Source organism: Miscanthus floridulus, chromosome 6 (assembly GCF_019320115.1).
Source record: "Miscanthus floridulus cultivar M001 chromosome 6, ASM1932011v1, whole genome shotgun sequence".
NCBI lineage: Eukaryota > Viridiplantae > Streptophyta > Magnoliopsida > Poales > Poaceae > Miscanthus > Miscanthus floridulus.
Window position 1 is genome coordinate 106,135,563 of NC_089585.1, and position 23,516 is coordinate 106,159,078.

A 23,516-nucleotide genomic window follows, 5' to 3' on the forward strand; every position below is an offset into this window, starting at 1 on the left:
GCTTGAAAGGTAAAATGAATGGTTTCAAAAGTTGAGGGAGATGATTTTCGAGTTCAGAGACGAAAACTAAACTTTAGAGGATAATTGCCCAAACAACAAACGCCTCGGCAAAAAGAAAGAAAGAAAACGAGCCGCACAACTCGTTGTTCTGGGAAACAGGCCGTCTCTTCATGGGCCGAGGACCAGCTGGCTGGAAGCGTGGTTGGTCTCCCGAGTCTCGCCGTTGGATGGAAGTGGACGGTCCGATTTTGGTTAGTGCAGCCATACGTCGCTCGGGCCAAGTCAGGCGATCTGATTCCCTGTCTCCCACCTCGGGCACTCTCAGGCGCGAATCGGATCCTGGCGGCCCCCTCCCACCGGGCACTCTCAGCTGTCGGCGTGGTGGCGTGCCTCGGTTCGCTGACTTCGGCTCTTCTCCGCCCTTCTGCCTCGAGGTCTGCACCTCCTCGACTCGTCGCCGACCTCCTGTGATCCTGCCTCGACCTCGGCCCTCCACTGCAGATTCAAGACATGGAGGATTACCCAGCCATAGGTGCACAAAGTTGCAAACTCTAGCTTGTTGTGCTCTACAAATAATAAAGAATATGCTAGGGTTTATGTAGATTTCGAGATAAATAAACATTGTTGTGCATTGATGTAGAAACTTATCTAGGAAATTCAACAATAACTTGTATAGATCTGTATATCTGTTTTCCAAGTTCTCCAAAGGAAACCTTTTCTTATCTGCACAAATTTAGACACGTCATTTATTGAGTTTTACCATACTGTTGAGTTAGTTGGTAAGCTGAGAATGATCTATTTCAACTTCAAGTGAAGTGTAGCATATTTTGGAATAAGCAGGAGCCTGGAAGATTAATTACAAAACATCTTTTCAAAAGGAAAAGCATTGCAAAGCAGCATAGAGTCATGTGGTGCAACGGTTCTGCTATACTGAACTGGAGAGCCGTTTTGTCTAGAGAAACTGTCAGTTTTCACTCGTGTAGTATAGTGGCACTATATTGTGGTCCAAGTTCAACAGGTTTTACAATATTTGTTCGACATTTGCATAACTCAGATTCAGTTGTCTGATCAAGAGTTTTTGTTTATTTAGGTTTCACTTATTTGGGGGAGTTTGGTGACGGAAAGAGCAGCTGTAGAAAGCTTCTAGATGGGCATAATCGATATCGCTGACGCAGGAAGCCACAACCAGATACCATGGCTTCTGCAAGCTTTATCACATGCCGACAAGGTCTCTTCTTTTTACCATTTTCTATGTTTTTCCCTAGTCTATATTTGTTTCAATAGATCTTCAGAGTTATGAAAGTGTAAAACCGATATATGCATACATAAACCATGAAAAGTACACTGGTGATCAGCTCTACCTCCCTGCTTTATTAAACTTGTAGAGCTTGCATAACATTTCAACATGTTGCAGAACTGAAAAACATGGTTCATAGGATGCTACTCCACCATGCTGCACTTTTTTTTTTTGCCCTTTCAGCTATTTTCTTTCATGCATTGATCTGCCAATGGTGCCCTTATATTTGATGCAAGCTCCTTCTAATGCTTTTTAGATCCCAACTGCCCCACCAAACCTTTTAGATGTGCTGCCCATAATGTTCTTCACCACTTGTGGTGCTTACAGAGATGCAACTTAATCAGAAACCCAATCTGAGTTGCTTCTTTCTTCCACTAGAACTGATCTGCATGTGAGACTTGCCTTAATATATTGCACTATACATGCAAGGCTGAGTTTCATGTATTTTGCTCTGCCAAGTGACAAGTTATGTTTAGCCAACAACAACAACAACAACAACAACAACAACAAAGCCTTTAAGTCCCAAACAAGTTGGGGTAGGCTAAAGTTATGTTTAGCCATGGAAAAAATATGCTGATTCAATTAGTTTGTTTGTTCATTTTGTCAGAGAAATACTGGATAATGCCATGGGACAAGTAAATCTTTTAGTACTCGATTTATAGTATCTCAGTGCTAACTAACCATCCACCTAACCAAATAAAACTAGCTATACACATCATGCCGAATAGAAATTAACTTACTACCATGTAGTGCATTTGTAGTCACTAAGCCTTTCCATTTAGGCTCTGAAAACTGCTGTCACTTGGTAACATTTCTTAGTTGGTTATGCATACTTTGTCATGCATCTCTAATAATTTTTCCCTTGCACAGAGAAAGCAAAAATGCTTAACCACAAGAACCCACCTTTTTGTCACCACCTGTTGGGGAAAGCCCTTTTGTGTATGATCTCCCGTTGGTCAGTACTTGGCGTTTGCTTTAGAAGAGCCTGCTGCTGTTTTAGTCAACTACATATTTTGGTATGGAGAGGGACCTGCAATGCACATACTTCTGAATCTACGATGTCTCCTAGCAACATGAGCAAGACAGATGTGTATTGGAGCAAAGTCTAAACAAGGTAGTAATTTCATTTATATCTAACCGAATTGTAAATCAATTAATTAGGCATTGACATTGTTGCTGATCACCAACGCAGAACGCAGTGCTCCATCCACCGGCCCTTCAGCATTCACAGATTCACCTTTTAGTGGCAGAGGACCACAAACTTTGTGAGCAGGTAGAAACAGCCGAGTTTACCCCTTCACATGTTTATTTGACATTTGGCATTGAAGAAAACTGTTGTTGTTTTAGTTGACTAGACACTTTTGTGAACTTCTTTGTGACATATTATGGGTGATTTCTTTTCATATTATAATCATGGATCTGCTTTAGTACCATGAATGTAAATTTAGATCAGTGTTACAGAATACCGGATAAAACATTTCATACTTAAGAATTCTGATCAGCATGATATATGGCTAGAAAAAAAACCCAAATGGGCTGTACCGTGCTAGGCTGCTAGCTTACTAGCTGAAACAAACAATGTCTATTGCTACATCCGTCCAAAAATGATGCAATTCTAGATATGGCCAAAATCAACTATCTTAAGTTTGGCTGAATTTATATAAAACAATATCAACATTTATGTCTCCAAATAGGTTTAGGCCTCCTTAGGTTTACAGGAATTCCATGGGAAAAATGGAGGATTTCCTTTTCTATAGGATTGAACACTGTAGCACCCTTTGGCTCCTAGGATTGAACCGTTGGAAATTGGAAGGAAACATTCCTGAGCAGCTGATTTCATAGGAAAAGTACGGGAAAGAAATATCCACTCCTACATCTTTGTTTCTGTGGCTTGCGTAGAAACGAGGCCAATCAAGAGCCAAATCAATGATATCACAGAGAAATAAGAGCTAGAAGACAAGCATCACATCACACCACGGGAGATTATACAATTCCTATTCCTATGAATTTCCTATACCCATCCAAGCACCTACCTTGATCCTCTGTTTTGCAATTGTATTCATGCAAAATTCCTATGTTTTTCCTATTCCTATGCTTTTGCAATCCTACGTTCTAATACTATGAAATATATTCTATAATTAATCAAATTTGAAATCTCTCTCTCACGTGGCCATCCTCGATGTCCCAATCATCGAAGCCAAGCAAGAGAATTTGGAATCCGGCCAGTTGGGTAGCCAGTTCCAGCTTAGGATGGATATATGTGGGGAAGAAGCTCCTAGCATCGTCCAGGATGACTTTCGTTTCCTATTCCAGTCTCGCAAGATCCGAATAGGATTGTGAAAGGCTGTGAATTTTGAATGGTTCCATAGGAGTTTCGCCCACCCTGGTACCTATTCAGTATCATAAATGTTAGCACATTTTTGTATAGATTTGGTCAAACTTCAAATCGTTTGACTCATTGAAAAGTGAGAATTACATTTTTTTTTGGGACGGAGGCAGTACTTTCTAACCATATGTGCAATATGGCCTGTTGTTCCTTCTCTTATGTAGCATACCTGTCTAAATAACTCTACATATATAACTTTACATTTCTTAGTTGTAATGTGTCAGATCCGGTTAACAACAATTTCAGGTGATATATGTACTGAACCAAGAGAAACATCTTCTTTCTCTAAAAGGGCGTACCCAGTGTAGAGAGCTCCCGCTCTGTGCAGGGTCTGGGGAAGGGTGTCAGTGGCAAGCCTTACCCTCGCCTGTGCAATGCGAGGAGACCGCGACTCGAACCCGGGACCTTCCGGTCACAGGCGGTAAGACTCTACCGCTTGCATCAGGCCCGCCCTTAAAACATCTTCTTTCTCTATTTACAATTATAATTTTCTGAGAGTTGGAGTGATAAGGCGGTGGGACAGGTTAGCTTTCAGCTTGCCTTGGCAAGAGAAATTTTTGCATCAGTTCGAGATCGCCCAAGACAACCGCCAGCTTTCCCCTGGAGAAGTATGGCTCAAGAACAATCTGAAGAAGCATAGCTTGGCCCTCGCATCCCTCAAGCGCACAATGGCTCGCTTACGCTCAAGGATCAGCTGGCTCAAAGATGGTGATGCTAATACAAGACTCTTCCATATGCACGCCCGGCACCGGAAAAGGAAGAATTTTATTGGGAAACTTATTACAGGAGAACGAATTTGCACCAGCCATGAGGACAAGGCTGCAGTCATTGATGATTTTTATGAAAACCTGCTGGGAACCTGTACAGTTAGGGAGCACACAATCAACTTGGCTGATTTGGGAATTAATGCACAAGACATGTCGGAGCTTGAACTTCCCTTCACTGAAGATGAGGTGTGGAGGACGATCCAGCAGTTACCTTCAGATAAAGGCCCTCGGGCCAGACGGGTACACGGGTCGTTTCTATAAATCCTGCTGGGCTATTATAAAAGAAGACATCATGGTAGCAATTTCAGCGGTATGGAGCAGGAAAATGGTAAATTTTGAAACTCTGAATTCAGCTTACATCACCCTCCCCCAAAAAAGAAGGTGCAGAACAACCCAAGGATTTCAGGCCCATAAGCTTGGTCCACAGTTTTGCCAAACTAATAACAAAGCTGCTTGCTAATCGTCTTGCCCCTAGGCTGCAACAGATTGTCTCTCCTAACCAATGCTCCTTCATAAAAGGGCGTTTTATACAGGATAACTTCATGTTAGTGCAACAGACAGCAAGGTACCTTCATCAGCAGAAGCAGCCCCGAATTCTACTCAAGTTGGATATTTTGAAGGCATTTGATTCCGTGTCCTGGCCCTTCCTACTTGAGATATTGCAGCAGCTCGGTTTTGGACAAATTTGGCGGGATATAATCAGCGGGCTGTTATTTTCTTCCTCAACTCAAGTCTTGTTAAATGGGATCCCAGGTGACAATATTGCACATTGACGAGGGCTGCGGCAAGGCGACCCTCTCTCCCCGATGTTGTTCATCCTGGTTATGGATGTATTGGGGCACATGATTTCGAAGGCTGAAAATGAAGGCTTGCTGCAGCCACTATCTAGGCGCAGCTTACATCATAGAATATCCATTTATGCGGATGATGTGGTTATGTTCCTCCGTCCAGAAGTTGGTACATTGCTGTAACCTTGGGTATCCTCAATTTGTTTGGAGAAGCAACGGGGCTCAAGACAAACTTACAAAAGAGCAATGTGTTGCCCATCAGATGTGGCGATGCGGAGCTTGCAGCAGTGCAAAACCTGCTGCCCTGTGCACTCACTGACTTCCCATGCAAATATTTGGGATTGCCTCTCTCTTTGAAGAAGGTTACCAAGGATCAAATTCAGCCTATTATTGACCGCATTGCTGATCAGCTTCCTGGCTGGAAAGCAGATTTGATGAAAGGTTGGAAGAAAGGTTCAAGTTCAGTTTGTGCTCACTGGTATGCTCATCTATCTAATTATGGCCATTGATATTCCACCTTGGGCTATTAAAGCAGTGGATAAAATTTGGTGTGGGTTCCTTTGGAGAGGCCGCAGAGATGCAAAAGGAGGGCACTGTCTTGTTGCTTGGGGTAAGGTTTGTATTCCTAAAGAACCTGGGGGTTTAGGAATTTCAGACCTTAAATCCCTTGGCTGGGCACTGCGAATGAGATGGGTCTGGCTACAAAAAACAGAACCGCATCGCCCATGGGCTAATCTTCCAATTCATGTTCCAGAGCAAGTCAGAACCTTCTTTGCAGTGGCTGTTTACTCAGAAGTTGGGGATGGAGCGAACACCCTTTTCTGGACAGACCGTTGGCTCCATGGCCAATGTATCGCAGATCTTGCACCTCGTCTTTTCGCCGTCATCCTAAAAGGAGGACCAAACAACGAACTGTCCAGGATGCCCTCACCAACCAGACTTGGATTTCTGATATAAAAGGGGTTCACACGGTTGGCGTAATTGTTGATTACCTCCTCCTATGGGACGTCCTATCTGATTTCCTTTCGCAACCGGATGTTGAAGACGGACATATTTGGCGGTTTTCCTCAGATGGACAGTATTCGGCCAAGACTGCATACAAGGGACTTTTTGTGGGGTCTACATCTTTTGAGCCTTGTGAAAGAATTTGGAAGACTTGGGCACCCGCCCAAATGCCGCTTCTTTGTTTGGTTGGTGGCTCACAACCGATGTTGGACAGCGGATCGCCTTGCACGCCGTGGACTCCCTCATCCTGAGCACTGCCCTTTGTGTGATCAGGCTGCAGAAACTATTGATCACCTCTTAGTCCAGTGTGTCTTTGCAAGAGAATTTTGGTTCCGTTTCTTTTCTCGGATTGGACTCCAAGCTTTTTCCCGCAGTCCACAGAAACATCCTTTCACTCGTGGTGGGAGAGTGAGCAATGCTGCTAGTGACATGGTAAGGAAAGGAATCAACTCTCTCATAATCCTGGGAGCTTGGACCTTATGGACACACCGCAACAGATGTGTTTTTGATGGTGCAGCCCCAAGTGTTGCAGGCGCTCTTGCTGTAGCGGAAGATGACAGAAGGTCGTGGTCTTTGGCGGGGGCTCGAGGATTATCCCTCTTGGATGCCCTCGCTCCGGGTGGTTAGCGCCCTGTCTATTGTGGTCGTGTTTTCTCTGTCACGGGTGCGTTAGTTTCCTAGCAGCAGCTGCTGCTGCTGCAGAGTGGGTTGTGTGTGTTGTGTTGTTGTATGGGTTCTTTCCCCTTTTTATTATCTTCTTAATATAATGAAGCGCAGCTCTCCTGCGTTTTCGAGAAAAAAAATCTTTGCTTTCTTTCTTTTTTCATCCAAACTGAAGAGTTTTCTGCAGCTGCCTTTGTTTGGCTGGTAGGGCACGCAAGGAGCGCACCAATTTCTAGTGATATTTTTGGCAACTTTCAAACATACCATGTTGAGGATTTAAATGAACCTCTTATGTTGAAATCACTCTAGCAATTGAGATTGGTGCAGCCCCCTTAGTTCCTTCTTATTGTGTTTTTGCTCGCCCTTGGTGTGGCTTTTTTTATATTGAACTCAAATCCACCCTGTACATAATTTCTTTTCCCCTTAATTGAGAGGCAGAGCTCCTGCCATTTGCGTTTAAAAAAACTCTAGCAATAGCAAGTGGGATTGCTATGCTGACAAATGACCTAAAGTAATGTTGCATCTTTAATTTGACAAGTGTGATTTCAAGCTCATGAAATTTCTACGTTTCTGATACATGACTTCATGCTTTATGGTTTGACACTGCCCTCCGAATGTGGTCCATTTTGTCTTTAGTCTTTATGCTATTTATATACCTGCATAGTGGAATTGTATTAAAAGGCACACAGCCAATGCAATACTAGTCAAGTTCTATTTTGTCATTCCGCAAAGTGCACCTGTTACTTATTGAAATCTATAAATATGCCATGCCTGCACACACTCTGAACAATCATTTCATCTCATCATCCTCCAAGGAATCCAGTGCCTACCTATTATTATCTCCAGCAATTCTTGAACTCCTTATGTAGCATCGCTTACCCTTGTAAGCTGACTATTGTCACTTTGGCACTCAAGTAGAAATATTCTGCTTAGGCCTTTCTGAAAGTAAAGGTACTTCCCATTTTCAAATAGCAGTTGCTAACTTGCTATGATAAACTGACGGAGCATTCTAGAGTCTTCAAATTGTAACTTGAAATAATAGAATTGCATTCAAGCGATTTTTTATTCATATGATAGATGCAAGGACATTGAATCGAGCTAATTATATCACTTTGTTAAATCTGAAATGCATACTATTTGCGTATTCACCTTTTCCATAAAGAAAAAAAGGTGTATGCAATGTGGAATATGGTTCTTTAACTTTCTTACTAAGTCGTGTCAATGACACCCATAAGCAAAGATTCCAATATTATTATATTCGTGCATTAACCTACACATGTGCAATAATATTGCCCTTACAAGTACAATTTGATTAAGGGCCTATTTGGACCCATTAGCACTAAAAATTAGCTAGCTAATAGCTAATAGCTGCAATTTTTTAGCTAGCTAATTTTTAGTAGGGGGCCGTTTGGATCCACCAGCTAATAGGTTGTTGGATAGTGAGTTGAAGGTGCATATGAGCTATTAGCACCTATTAGCAACTCCAAATCAGCTAATGGAACTAATAGTTAGCAGCCCCCTAGCTAATAATTAGCAGGTTTGTTTGGATCCACTAGTACTAATTTTAGCTGCTAATTTTTAGTGCTAATGTATCCAAACAGGTCCTAATACTCAAGGGACTTTTGTAGTTTCTACCTATACTTGTTCCAACAGGTGTGTATTTATTTTTCAAGGGAGGCAGACTTCATCACCTTTTCCTGCTTTATCTATCCCTTTGCATATCCATTTTTTATAATCTTTTCCATATCCAGTTAGTTTGCACTGTCTCCATAGCATGACATAAACTACTCATGAGAAATGACTTAACGCTTTAGGTGCCAATGGTATTCAGGACTTACGTTTCTTGAATCTGGTGTTACCTCAGTGTATATTTGTCATGGCTAACATGATTGCTGGTATTACCGTAAACTATGTTTATCGTTCCTTGCAAGTTATGGTTGTGTTCTGTATGTAGGGGAGTTCTGCTCCAGTAAACAGTTTTACTATGTGGAAGCACAAGTCCAGCTATAGTCACACAAAAGCAACCCGCTGAAAAATCTACTTTCAGCTATTTTATATGTCAATTTATGCTTCGAGAAAAAAATATTTACGCAATGTCATTGGCCGCAAAATTCCCATGGGAACCATTTCATTGTTCTTTTGGACCACTGCCATGCATTGGCTGGTCCGGAGTGCTACAGTAATCAATATAGTTGCATCCTTGCTGGTCAAATGCTTCATAAATTTATTAGTGTTCTTCTCTACTGTTTTAAGAAAAAAGTATATTTATCACAGTCAATCATTGTTAGATGAACAATACAGAATAAGTGAGACAATGAAGCTGAGGAGTCTTTAATCTTTACAATAGTCTAGTGCATTAGATGGACTTGTTATGAGATCTAAACTCTTTTGCTTAATAACCCCCTATTCTACCCTATAGCTATTTCTATATATTTGCAGTCAAGTTCTAGGCTAGTTTCTGATAGAGTTTACCTGTTCTTTATGTAACATTCTACAATATGAATTCACTTTTGGCTGAAAAAGTCATCAGCAACATAAGAGGCTGGAAAATGCCTGTAGTTATTTAATATAAATAGACTACTTCATAGGATTGCACAGGCGAGGGTAAGGCTTGCCACTGACACCCTTCCCCAGACCCCGCACAGAGCGGGAGCTCTTTGCACTGGGTACGCCCTTTTTTTAGACTACTTCATAGGATAGATTCTCAGGCTTAAAAGGTGTAGTTGTATATTTCAAGCTACATGAGCATGCACCTTTGCCATTACTATAATCAGTTATCAAAACACAACAGGCAAAAGCACTGAACAGGAAATTTGTTCTGCGTTGTTAGTGGCTCTGGCCCCTTTTCTTTGTTTACAGTCGAGATACCCAAAACTGACACCTTTTCTAGTAGTTTATTTTCACACCATTATGATGGATCACAAAATATGGTTGAGTACTTCTTGCTTGATAAACACAAATTACAAACCATTATGATGGATCACAAAATATGGTTGTGTACTCCTTGCTTGATAAACACAAATTACAATAAGGATTCTGCTTCATCTGTCTATTTTCTAGAAGAAAATTGTAGGCATGTACTGAACTTTACTGTTCTGACCTCTGACTTTCTCATTAGTGAGCATTATGCTTTAGTAGCCCTGCATTTTATACGGGAGGTGCCTATACTGAATGAACATCAATTTTTTAAATATGTATTTAGTGCAAATGAGTACAATGTTCTACACTGCACAATTGAAAAGGACGAAGTGACATCAACCTATAATGCTGTATTATCCTTTTCAGTGTAAACTGCCTTTTCTGCAAAGAACCTATGTATAGTACACACCTTAAATTCGACAATCTACGAAACAAATTTCTTTGTGCCTGCTGCAATTTGCCATTCTATAAAACTTTTCATCTGTCATTTTGCTTGTAAACCTTAAATGGGTATACTCCTTTGTCATTGCTTGATTTCTGTTCCTTTCTCTTCCACTGCAGCAGTGCAGCCCAAGGAATCCACTTCTATTGAGGTGTGTACGATTTTCCTTTTTTCAGTCCCAGGCCCTGGCTATCAATTGAAGCATTCCTTCATAACTCTGCACAGACTGCCTCTTTTTTGATGATGTAACAATTTTCAGCCTATGGCCAAGTAAATGCCTTTCTCGGATACTGCTTGAAACTTTGTATTGAGTGGGAGGAATTGTTACTGCCCATTACATGTTCAAATCATTCAAGGTCCTAAGCAGTGAGGTATGATTTCTACCACAGTTATTTTGACTACTATTTGTAAATGGAGGTGGCACTATGCTATTATGTTACCTTTTTTTCATAATATTTTATTTCATATCATGTGCCATTGTACTGGATACAATTAAGTCCTACTCTCTCCTTTCCAAATTATAGCCCACTTTAACTTTGTGCTGAGTGAAACTTTGATCAATTTTTATAGAAAAATGCACCAACATCTACAAACATTAAATAGTTTCATTAAATCTACCATGAAAGATATCTAAATAGTGCATTTATTTGGTATTGTAGATGTTAATATATTTTTCTAAAACTTGGTCAAAGTTAGAGAAATTTAACTTGTCACAAAGCTAAAGTCATGATTATACTTTGTGTATGTCACTAGCAACTCATGCCTAGACAAATACTTACCCTCAGATCAATATCTTTTTTCATGATATGGCATATTATTGATTAATCAAGGTTATAAATTAAAGGGATTGGCATAATGTAGCATGTTTGATATTGTTGAGCCTCATTGATGCTTTATATAGAGTACAACAAATCTTGGAGAGCAAAAAGAATTTCCTAGAGATAAGGCAGTTGTCCTGGGATTGATACAAATTCAAAACTAACGTATCTCGAGATATCCCAGTATACTCTTAAGTATTAACACCTTTTCCCCGCCCTCCCCCATCCAGACTTAAGCTGAAGATATCCCTTACTGCTACTTGCACTGAGTCTTCTGTTGTTTCAACCTTGACTTGTTGCTGGAAGGGTATACTTCTACATGCCATGTCCTGTAGTGCTCTACCTGCAACAATGCTGGGTCTGAGATGATTCATGGCATGTGAAACAGCATTCACTCCTACCGAAAGGGTAGTTGGAGCTGTTTACTCACCAAAATAAAGGAAACAGCATTCTGAGTGCCTCACTGCAAGAATCCCCAAAAGCGATGGCTCAAGAGATCTCATTGTACGGTAGTGGGCTGGGTACAGAGGAATCTAGTGGGAATCCTGGAGCAAGTATACTGGGAGAATGGCAGGCATGGGCTACGTCTCAGTGGATCCTCCATCATTGGAAGATGGATCCATGTAGCATGTGCTGAGTGTGTGCAGCAGGAGTGATTTGGGTCTGATTGGTGCCAAGCAGGGTACTGCTCTCGTGTAGGGCAAAAAGGTCACAATTTGTTGCACCCACTGAGGAAGCTTGTTAGGTTCCCCATTTTTTTGGTGCCCCACAGCAGGTGGGCGTTGGTTTCCTGGGGAGGAAACTGGGTTTTTGTGAGTTGTATTATGTGCATATTGTATGTATATCTTCTTAATGCTAGCAACAAAGAAAATGGTGTCTGGTTATCAGTCAGTGGAGAATACAAGAAGTTAGGTGCATGGTGAACCCATTGTATATATATAGCTATGTTGCTCAACAGAGCACACCACACCGGAATGGCATCATTAGTTTCAGTCCTGCTTCACACCTGGCCCTGTTTTGCTTGACTTTTTAGCTGTGATCAACCTATATGGTGAGCTAAAAAAAAATGCTTTTCTTGTCCTTGGAACTTATCGGATAACCACTCATTTATAGTTCACCCATGAGAAAATTTTGCTTCTGCTTACTACCTCATTAAAATTAGAAGTACATAGTTCCTCCTATGTTTTCATGTTCTTTACATCTCCATTAGAGTAGAGACTACATAGCTGGCTGTGCTGCATAAAAGTAGGAGTAGGTGAGGTGGAAAGCAAATTAGCAGTAGGTTAAGGTAGTAAGATAGTGAGGACACCTGTCTTGAATTTGAAACTTTATTGAAATATTCAACCGTCCATCATTGCATTAGATTCTTTCAGTTATGGGCAAATTTTGGTTCATTCGAGTGGAACATGGGATTTTGGCTTAGTGCAATGACAATTCTGGTCATTCTTGTTTGTTTGGAGTTGACATTTTGAATTGTTAGGCCCTACCAAGGAGAGATGTTGGGAACACCACTATTTTGTAGGGATCTTCTGAATGCAAAAACGAAATTAGGTATAGCACTTGGTCAGTCGGTTTGTAGGGGTCATTTGTCAGGTGCAGTGCCACGATAGTGTGTTACAACATGAATTGCTGACGGCTGGGAACTTAGGTCTAATAATTCCTTGATGCTGTGATGGAAACAAGATAGTCCATGAACAATCATTGAAAAAGTTCAAGAATGCTGAAATTTCCGATTTACCTAGGCCCTGCCATTCAGTGTCCCAATTCAAAGAATCGTCCTAAACATTGTTTTCGGCTAGTGATTTTCATGGTACCAGACACTGATGTAGCTACAATTGTGCCAGATGCTGACCAGTTCTTATTTTTGTGGATGCTTCTAGGATATTGTTTCAGGCAAACAGTTCTGTGGATACTTCTAGGTTAGCTTCAGGAGTAGAACACACATTTCATAACATAGTAGCTTACATAACTCTCTGAGAATCATTCATCTTTAACTGCATGAGATCATTGCTGGGGCATTAGATATGGCAGAATAAATCATGGCACACAATGGTTGCAGTTGCTTTTGCTAATATATTAACTTCTACTATCCTTTTTAGGCATCTTTGCTTTAGCAGGCTTAGCTCTTACAGTTTAAGCATTAACTATGTACTTAAATCTTGCCATGAAAAAAAAGTATATTCTCATGCTTGTTTTTTGAGGGCTATTACACCTCATGTACAGTTCTGTTATTAAACTATGTCACTAGGGTCTGATATCCTATGCATGTTCTCTTTTGTGAGACCTTGCCACACCTCTGCCTGAGTCACTAAGTGATCCTCCATGACTCACCTTTCTATATTATTTTGGGATGGGCGTACTTGTTCTGAATCAAATTGAGACTCCTACATAGAGTATATAGGGCACACAACTAGCTTAGCTAGGCCATGCATTCACAAGCTGTGCATAGAACTCTAGAAGACAGACACCTTCAGAACTTCCTCCTCTCTTCTCGTATTTCCCTACTGTCTTCTAACTCATCAAACAACAAGGAGTCCCACTAGATTGCCCAGGCACCGACCTCTTGAAAAGAACCAGGATTCTTATAAAGCATTCGCATCAGTCTTCACAGTGTCTTCCGGAGATGCACACAACATATCTCCCCTATCCTTCTCTCTCGCCCATGCCTTCATAAGCAGCAAAGTTGGCTGGTTATTTGTACACCATGAAGCTTGAAGCCAACACATCCATTTCTCGCTAGTAAGATCAAGAAAAACCCACTGAAGCCTACTTCCTACCTGAATCTTCATGGATCCTTGGAGTGAAAGTGAGGGCAAGAGAGCCCATGATCCTATCTTCAAATGTTCCAGCCAAAACCACCACTTCAAGGAAATGAGCGCAGATGCTGCTGTCGCTCTTTCTGAGAGATGTACATGCATCTGGGTTTCAGGTCCAATTATCGTCGGTGCAGGACCATCAGGGCTTGCTGTTGCTGCATGTCTCAAGGAGAAGGGGATCAGCAGCCTTATTCTTGAACGTTCCAGCTGCATAGCTTCCCTCTGGCAGCTCAAGACATATGATCGTCTCAGCCTTCATCTTCCTCGGAAATTTTGTGAGCTTCCTCTCATGCCTTTCCCTGCCAACTACCCGATATATCCCTCAAAGCAGCAGTTTGTAGCCTACCTGGAGAGCTATGCTGCAAGTTTTGGCATAAGTCCCACATACAATCGCACAGTGGTGTGCGCAGAGTATGATGAACAGCTTCTGCTATGGCGTGTGAGGACGCAGACTTCTGGCACAACGGGACAGGAGGTGGAGTATTTATCCCGGTGGCTTATTGTGGCAACTGGTGAGAGTGCTGAGGCTGTGCAGCCAGATATTCGTGGTCTGCAAGAGTTCCCGGGAACAATCATGCACACCAGTGCATATAAAAGCGGCAGTGCATTCACTGGGAAGCGTGTTCTCGTTGTCGGGTGTGGAAACTCCGGGATGGAGGTGTGCCTAGACCTCTGCAACCACAATGCAGAGCCCCATATTGTAGTAAGAGATGCTGTACGTGACTTCTCTCTACTTCTCAATTCCTTTTCTTTCCAATGTTATTAAGCATTCTTAATTAGTTATACTGTTCTGTGACTTATATCTGTTTCCTACTCTTAATTCTGTAAAGTGATAGTGGTGTAAATAACAAGAGGTGCCTCCTGGTTGCTATTTTTGGTTGTTTACAAGTGCTGGTTTAGCCTTGTGCTAGTTATCAGCAACTTGTACTCTTCTCAAGCTCATGAGCTTGAGGAAGGGTTAGAGCCTGAAAAAAATCATTTTGTTGCATTAAAAGCAAGACCTTTCATGAGCAGCTTTATTTGCATTAAGTTATGCTAGTTCAGGGTAGTTGTCACTTAGGAAAGCGAGATATTCTTGAGATTTAAGGCTTCTGTGGCTGCTATTTGTAGCCGCATTAGTTCTTTCTTGGGATTCATCGCCATGCGCGTGTACTTGCAGCTACTCTAACCATCAGTGTGCGTGCTTCACACACATGTATGTTTTGGTTCTTTCATTGCTCCCTGCTAATATTTTTCTTGCCCCAAGGGTAGTGCAAAGTGTATTCTCGTCTATACTTTAGTGAGAAAACTATGGTTTGCATGCACTAGCCATGGGTCCCCATCACCACCACGAGAGTACTAAAAAATGAAGTCGTTTTAGATAAGGCTTGGGTCAAACATTGGGAATATAAATCATGAATAACTTTTAAGTTGTTGAGTTTAGAAATGTGAAAACCATTTGTATAGATTTGTCTTGAAAAATACTTTCACAAAAATTTACATATATCACTTTTTGATAAATATCTTTATAAAAATAAGTAGTCAAAGTTATGCTTTGGAGACTGTGTCGCTGTCCAAAACGACTTCATTTTTTAGTATGAGGGAGTATAGCATAAGTTTGTCACTTTAAAAGAAACATTAACAAAATGGCTTGAGAACCTACCTTTCCCGACTAGGTGCATTCCTTTCTCACAGCTCTTTCAGCTTTGAAAGAGCTTAGTGTAATTAAAATAGTTGCAATCTGTGTTTGCATTATATACTATGTTGGAGATAAGGGAATAAGTTTGGTCCAAGGCCCGCGTTTCAAAAAAGAAAGTATGGTCCTGAACATGTTGCTACTTGTAGCATGCAGAAAGCAGCATTTGGAGAACAGATATTTATTCTGATTAATTGTCTGATCCAATCATTAGTCAGATGTTTCCTTTTGTTGTGAGCCCAGGCTAAGATTGTGTTCATCATTGGCAGGTACACATCTTGCCCAGGGAGATGCTTGGTCACTCCACCTTTGGTCTGTCAATGTGGCTGCTCAAGTGGCTCCCAGTCCACGTTGTGGACCGTGTTCTACTGTGCATAGCATGGACCATGCTTGGGGATACTGCTCAGCTTGGGCTAAAGCGGCCGGCCTTTGGTCCTCTTGAGCTCAAGTCACTGTCAGGAAAGACCCCAGTTCTTGACGTCGGCACATTTGCAAAGATTAAGTCTGGTGATATCAAGGTCTGTTTTCACGCATTTGAGGCACAAAGCACGAGAGATTGATTGTTGAGTGGAATCAACTGATCAGCCTCTGTCTTGATTTAGTCCTGACATGTATCTTCCCCCATTGATTGAACCGTGCAGGTACGACCTGCCGTAAGACAGATATCAGGAAGAGTGGTAGAATTTGCGGATGGTGGGTTGGAGGAGTTTGATGCCATTGTGCTTGCGACTGGCTACAAGAGCAACGTTCCCTTCTGGTTGAAGGTACCTTTAATCAAAATCTGACCATGTAATGAAAATATTGTAATTACTTAGAACAATAAGCTTGAAGTTAGACAAGAAAATAGTCATAATCATGCCTTTTTGCCAATTTTTGTAGTGGAAATAGATCGGTGAGATACTGTTCTTATGATGCATCCTTGATAGCTAAATCGAGTTTTGCTTTGAATTGGTCAGGACCGAGAGTTATTTTCTGAAAAAGATGGCTTGCCAAGAAAAGCATTTCCGAACGGGTGGAAGGGCGAGAACGGCCTGTACTCGGTTGGATTCACCAGGCGTGGACTGACGGGGACCTCGGTCGAGGCCAGGAGTATCGCCCACCACATCGAGCAGCAATGGAAGGCCAAAGGGATGCATCCGGATGGTTCCTCCAGCTCCCGTCGCTGTTGTTTACCATGATGACGGGAGCTGTGTCGTCTGTCATCTCGCCGAGAAGCTTGTGAATACACTAGTGGTAGGTTTGGTGAGTGATACGATATTTGCCGACTTGGGTGGTGGGCTGTGAGTTGCCAAAGGGTGTATGCATTCTGCTGCTCTGTTACTTGCGTGTGTAGTGCTTGTATAGGGGGTATGGGTACTGTACTGTCATTTTTTGCGTTTGTTGGTTTTGATGATGACTAACCATCCTAAAGGGCATAGGCATGCTCGTGGGGGTGAATACTGAGGTGCCCGTGTTCTTCAAAAGTCGGGCTCCGCCCAGTTGACTTGGCCTCTACTGATAATGAATCAATCTTGCCTGGTTTTGTGTACGGTTTCGTGGCACTCGCTTTGTTGTTGCTGTGGTCACTGGTGACCTGTTATTATGTTACTAACTAATGTACTACTAGTACAACGATGGCTTTGCTCCATCACGTTACTTTCGGCACGGAGCTTTTGGATCCTTTGTTTTCTTTGGATGTCCCTCACACTCCAGGACCGTGCCCTACAGGCTACAGACCTATGCTTGAATAAAGGACAAGATCGGCTACCTACCGGGAATCCGTTCTTGCTTTTGGTGGCCGTGCACAAAACCAAAAGTTTCGGTTGCTGGGCAGCGAGCAGGAGCAGCAATGCAATCTTTGCGTTGCGTATCCCCCGGCGATATGACAGTTGGATCGTGCCTGCCAAAATGCCAAAGGGAAAGAGCCTCCACCGCTCCGGGCTCGGTACAGACTACAGAGCAGGCACGATCCCACAGAGGTCACTTGGCAGAGGACGACGAGGCTATTCCTGGCAGTGGAAAGACAGCCGGAATATTCCACAGGACTTGCCTTGCCTTTCACTGTGGGAAAAGACAGCATGCGACGCTAATATCTGTCCTTGACTTGCTCACGAAACCTTTTCATCTTTTGGCCTTGTTCGTTCTGCTGTTACTTACGTCTTGATTCTTACTTGAAGCAATTCGACCACGTAAGCTGATGCGTGTTTAGTCACATAGGCAATGTCGTTTCCTGACAATTTACTGTGTATGCATCAACGCAAGATTTCACTGGCCGGCCGGCTGCTCTAATTTATGTACACCGATGGCGCTGTGGATGAGTTGGTAACCACGCGTCAAGCGATTCAAGGTTCAGTAGCCAGCTAGCTAGATGAGATCTCTGGACTGAAATGAGGATGAGCAGAGCAGTGGGGATGGAGGCGTCCGTGACCGTGAAGTTAGCAGGCTGACGAAGCGGAGATCAATTTTTAAGCGTCATGGCACAGGGCACAGCGCACAGCGCACATGCGCGTCTGGTGCATCGATGCATCACATTCACGTCGTCCCTGCAAGCACCAAGGGCTAGCGGCTGGATTTGACCCCGTCGAGGTGTCACAGCACGATGATGAGATGAGCTAAGCTAGCTAGCTGGTCGATAGCAACGTTTGTGATCTCTCAACACCACGGCCGGTCACGTTAGAACGACGGCACCGGTCAGTCGATCGCGTCGGTCACTGCCACTGGATCTCTCCTCGATCTCCTCTCTCGAATGTCTGCCTGGTACGGTCGATCTCTGATGGATCTCACTGAGAATCACGAACCGTGCATGCACAGCACACCGACGACGGATCGTCGTCGATCGGCTATCATGGGACTTTGCACTCGGTGCAGTATGTGCGTCCATGCATGCTCGCATCCAAGGAGAAGCGAACGGAAAAGGGAGTGCATCCATTGTAGCTAGCCTCCGTCCGCCTGGACGACAAGCTAGTACGTTATGGACGGTTGCCATCAGCCGAGCCAGTTGCAGTGGCTTAACTGGGCGGGCGAATCTAGCTGTGATGTTACGTTCAGGCCGGGGGGCCATCGTCATCATCATGATGACTTGATGAGACCTGATAGTTTCGCCTGACCAGACCAGACATGTGTACGTTTACTCCTAGTAGCATGCACTTGCCAGTGGACGCACGCATATTCGCGTAATCATGTCCTGCGCCACTCTAGCCACTGCAGCAGCGCGTTGTTGTTGTGTGCAAAGTGCAGTGCAGATCCGTTTCCCGGTCGGGATGGACGATCGACAGCAGCGGCCGGCCGCTTGTGCACGCCGCCCGGTTTGGACTAAACAAGGCAACAAAAGGCTCGCGCCGAGGCCCAGAGCTAGGAGCCGACGACGCGACCCAAAAGGAGTGGACGGCATGCAGCCGATCGAGATGTGTAGATGGAGCACCCGGCCGGCGCGGGCGCGCGAGACCGACGAGCTAGCTAGCTAGTAGGGAGTAGAGCACATGCTGCCCGGCAAATTGCAAAAAGTGTCCCGCCGGGCTAGCTAGCCGGGCGGAACCCAAGGACTCGGCACATGCGCGCGTGCATGCGCATGCAGGCAGCTGGGACACGGGTGCGCGCCGTGCTCGCTCATGATACCTACCAGGCAGCAGTAAATTTCTAGCCGGAACAGTATTTTTAGCCGGAACAGTATTTTTCTCTCACACAAACCAGCCAGCAGTACTTCTTCACAAACCAGCAACGATATGAACCAGCCAACCGAACAGGCTTATATCTCCTATCGCCGGCCATACCCTTCTCCTCCTCTGATCCCATCCCATGCCATCCGGGCCTTTTATTTGCCCTTTTGCCATGAGAGAGTGACCACGCGTACCACCGCCTGCACTGTAGTGTAAGCCCAGGTAGTAGCCTCGCCACTCGCACGCAGTACTGGCACACTGCACCTCCCAGGTCCTTGGAACGAAAACCCGTGCCTCGCTCTCCTGCTTTCGAGCATGGCAGGACCGGCTTGCCTTGGCCTCTCTCGCTGGCTGTGGCTGGCTGGCTTTCGATCGTGCCATGGTACGTGCCGTAGAAATACATACACGCATTCATATTTCTCCTACCACCTACTTGGAGGAGTGCACGCAATTGCAATGAAGAACGGTGTGCAGTGCAGTGCAGGGCTGGACCGGTACATGCATAAAGCTGCCCGGGTGCGTGCTACTATCTACTAGTATCTCCTAGTATCTCCTGAATGACAAGGCCTCCTGATCCTGATGATGAATGATGAGTGACGGCCGACCTTCCGTGGAACACTTGGTGCCACTTGCCGTCTTGTCAGGGCATATACACCGGAGATTCTCGTTCGTAGCCATGTCACAAAGGTGCAGTACAGTGAGGTGAGTGCGCGCTGCAGGTTACGTTAATTGGCTGCCATTTGCCGCCTGAGGCTTTTGTGGCCAAAAGCGAGAGCATTGCCATAGGAAGCCCATCACAGCCATGACAAGTCAATGCCAGCCAAGCAAGGCTGTCTGTGTTAATCGATCGATCGAGCTAGCTAGCTAGTAGGAGACCTAGCTTTCATTTCGGTTCTCATGGGATCCATGGTAAAATCTTAGCTCTGTACTTTTTGCCTTTTTTTTTGTCATGAAAATCCAAACAAGTGGGTTAAAAGTGAACAAATAGGGTGAACTAAAGTTTTACCCATTTACACCTCGAGGGGTGCAAAACTAGACTAAAATGTTTTGGGGGCGCACTGGACAACATATAGCCCCCCCCCCCCCCCCCCCCCCCCCTGACTTAAGCGGTCATTGTAGGATGAAGGACTAAATTTTTGTTATGGATCCAAACATCTCACTCAGGACTAATCAGCCGGCTTATCAGTTGAAATTTATAGTATTTTTCTCTCACAACAAAACAACTTCAGCTGGCTTATCAGCCGGCTTTAATACTAGCCGAACATGCCCAAATTTTAGCCGCTAAACTTTTGCCATGGCAAATGCATCCAAACAGGGTCCAACTCACACGCCTCGCCCTTGATGCATGCTTGGTGTAAATGGAGTAGCAGCCGCTAGTGCGTACTCGGACGGTGTGACCGGTGTGCTCTGCTCGATCTGTGCTCTCAGTGTGCTTGCTTGCATGCTCTGTCGTACGTCCTCGCAAGTGCCTCTCCGGCCAGCTCCACGGAAGGGCTCACCTTTTGGCGCGCGTCTCCTCCTCCTCCTGGCCGGGCACTGCATCTGCATCTGCATCTGTATGCACGTCCAGCGGTCGTGCCAGTGCTGGTATGGTATCTGCTAATGCGGTGTAGAATCTATGTCGACCTGACCTGGCCGGCCGGGGATTTCATGCTAGCATCCACTACTGCCGCTCCTCCACAACCATGAACAGTGTAGAATCTATGTCGACCTGACCTGGCCGGGGATTTCATGCTAGCATCCACTACTGCCGCTCTATGTCGACCTGACCTGGCCGGGGATTTCATGCTAGCATCCACTACTGCCGCTCCTCCACAACCATGAACAGTACTCACTCCGTCCACCCGTGTCCAGATTCAAAACTGGAATTGTATTTTTTTTTCTGGACGGGGGAGTAGCATCCACCAGGTGCAGGTGGTAGGCTGCGAGCAAGTGCTTGACGGACGGTTCCGACTGCCTTTATTCCCAACTGAGGCAGGCATGAATCTAGAGATTCATCCAAGTGCATGCTTCCCTGGGCCTTGAGAGACGCAACGGCTTACGTCACGCCCATGCACCGTACTTACGTACGTGCGTGCTTACACCAGTACTAGCGCCAGAGCGTGACGAGCAGCCGACAGCCGAGGATGTCATCACAGCACAGGTAGAGAAGTGGAGCTGATGCGTAGCAGCATACGTACGTGTGCAGGCAGCACATCATATATATTTCGATCATTGTTGGTTTGAGGAAATAAAATTTTCTTACACTGTATCTCGTCTATGCAAAATTCGCGCGCTCCCGCTCCCATATATCCTTCAAATTTAAGCATCCTTTTGTCATGTACATACCGAACGCAGTTTATACTTTATACTCGAGTTGTAAGATGTAGACAAGAAACGAAGCCCGGAAAGGCCCATATAATGTCACGCAATACCGATAAGCCCAAGTATATTCCAGCTGGAGGTCCGGACGGAATACAGACAAGCTCCGGTCCGTAAAATGGGCCACATTTTCTTGCTCAGCTCGGTCTTGTTTTCCCAAAGAAATATCTAAATTCAATAAGGAGCTTTGTTAGCCCATGAAAGTGAGGCAGGCCATCGTTTAGGCCCAACACGAAGCTTTGTTGGCCCATGAAAAGTAGTCAATACCAACCCAAACGAACGAGCTCAGAGGAGACGCTCTAAAATTCCACCATCTATGTCTCTATTTGTGTCGGTTTGTGTCGGTGCGAAAAGTGATCAATAAGTAAATATTTGTAGTTTTGCTATATGCTGTGATCGGATGTGGCCTAGTACTCAATAACGTAGGATTTTATACTGGTTCAGGCAACGTGCCCTACGTCCAGTTTTAGTCGGTCGGTGACTTTATTCCTGAGTTCAGATGCTCAAAATTTGCTGTGGGGTTACAAACGAGTAGGAATGAGAAGGGGGTGTTAAAGGCCTGGTCGAACTCTGAACCGAAGCGGCTGAGAGTGACAGGTGCTCTAACATATGCTAAGTATTAGAGCGTATGCTCTGTATAGCTGTTGGGTTCTAGAACTCTTGAGCTGTTCGAGTGCTCAGGTTATCTAGAGCCAGAGAGAACCTCTCTTTTCGAGGGATAGCCAGAGCAAGCCAAAGAGAACATCCTCCTATAGAGGAGAGAGCGTATCCCCTTTTATAGTTGAAGGGAATGGCCTTACAAGTCAGAGAAAGAGAGAATGGATACGTGTGCTACCTAGTCTTGTTGCCCACGTTGTTGGGTACGAGACGCTCCTCCGCGTCCACAATACTATTTATGTTAGATGCATGTGCAGGCTCTACTGTGTTCGTCTGGTACACCAAAACATCAGTGCCTACAATACTGTTTGTGCTCTAACACGCCTATAAGGTTGCATAGTGTCCGTCTGGCATGACCTGGTGAAAGATCCTAATGGCTAGAGGGAGGTGAATAGCCTAATAAAAATTTCTACAACAACACTTAACAAAAGGTTAGACAATTAGGAGGCGAAGCAAGTGTTGCGCTAGCCTACTCAAAATACAAGCCACCTACCACAATTCTAGTTTAGATAGTGTCGATTCACACAAGAGGTATGACACTACCCTATGTTAGTGTGCTCTCAAAGGCTAACTAAAGAGCCATACTAACCAAGCAAGCTCTCACAACTAGTTACACTAAAGAGCTTGTCAACTAGTTTGTGATAATGTAAAGAGAGTGATCAAGATAGTTATACCGCCGTGTAGAGGTGTGAACCAATCAATCACAAGGATGAATAACAATGAAGACCAATCACCTCGGAATCAAAGAATGAACACAATGATTTTTACCGGTCACTTGCTTGCCGGCAAGCTACTCCTCGTTGTGGCGATTTACTCACTTGGAGGTTCACGCGCTAATTGGCTTCACACGCCAAACTCTCAATAGGGTGCCGCACAACCAACACAAGATAAGGATCACACAAGCCACGAGCAATTCACTAGAGTACCTTTTGGCGCTCCGCTGGAGAAAGGTCAAGAACCCCTCACAATCACCACGATCGGAGCCGGAGACAATCATCACCCTCCGCTCAACGATCCTCGCTGCTCCAAGCCGTCTAGGTGGCGGCAACCACCAAGAGTAACAAGCGAAATCCACAGCGAAACACGAACACCAAGTGCCTCTAGATGCAATCACTCAAGCAATGCACTTGGATTCACTCCCAATCTCACTATGATGATGAATCAATGATGGAGATGAGTGGAAGGACTTTGGCTAGGCTCATAAGGTTGCTATGTCAATGCAAATGGCCAAAGATGTGAGCCATAGCTAGCCATGGGGCTTAAATAGAAGCCCTCACGAAATAGAGC

The 23,516-nt window shown here is 44.2% G+C and overlaps 1 protein-coding gene and 1 pseudogene across 1 annotated transcript; both read left to right on the forward strand.

Moving 5' to 3' along the window:
* The first annotated feature begins 274 nt into the window (after positions 1-274).
* Positions 275-17,106, forward strand: LOC136456497 (indole-3-pyruvate monooxygenase YUCCA2-like; annotated as a pseudogene).
* On the forward strand, positions 4,352-5,223 carry LOC136460973 (uncharacterized). Its single transcript, XM_066460474.1, has 2 exons — positions 4,352-4,690; positions 4,984-5,223. Exons 1-2 carry the CDS (start codon positions 4,352-4,354, stop codon positions 5,221-5,223), a joined length of 579 nt encoding a protein of 192 aa, XP_066316571.1.
* Positions 17,107-23,516: the final 6,410 nt, after the last annotated feature.

Coding starts and splice junctions, on each gene's coding strand:
- LOC136460973 (XM_066460474.1), top strand. CDS start 4,352: ATGGCTCGCTTACGCTCAAGGATCAGCTGGCTCAAAGATGGTGATGCT. Junction 4,691..4,983: donor AAGGCCCTCGGGCCAGACGG/GTACACGGGTCG, acceptor CGTTTTATACAG/GATAACTTCATGTTAGTGCA.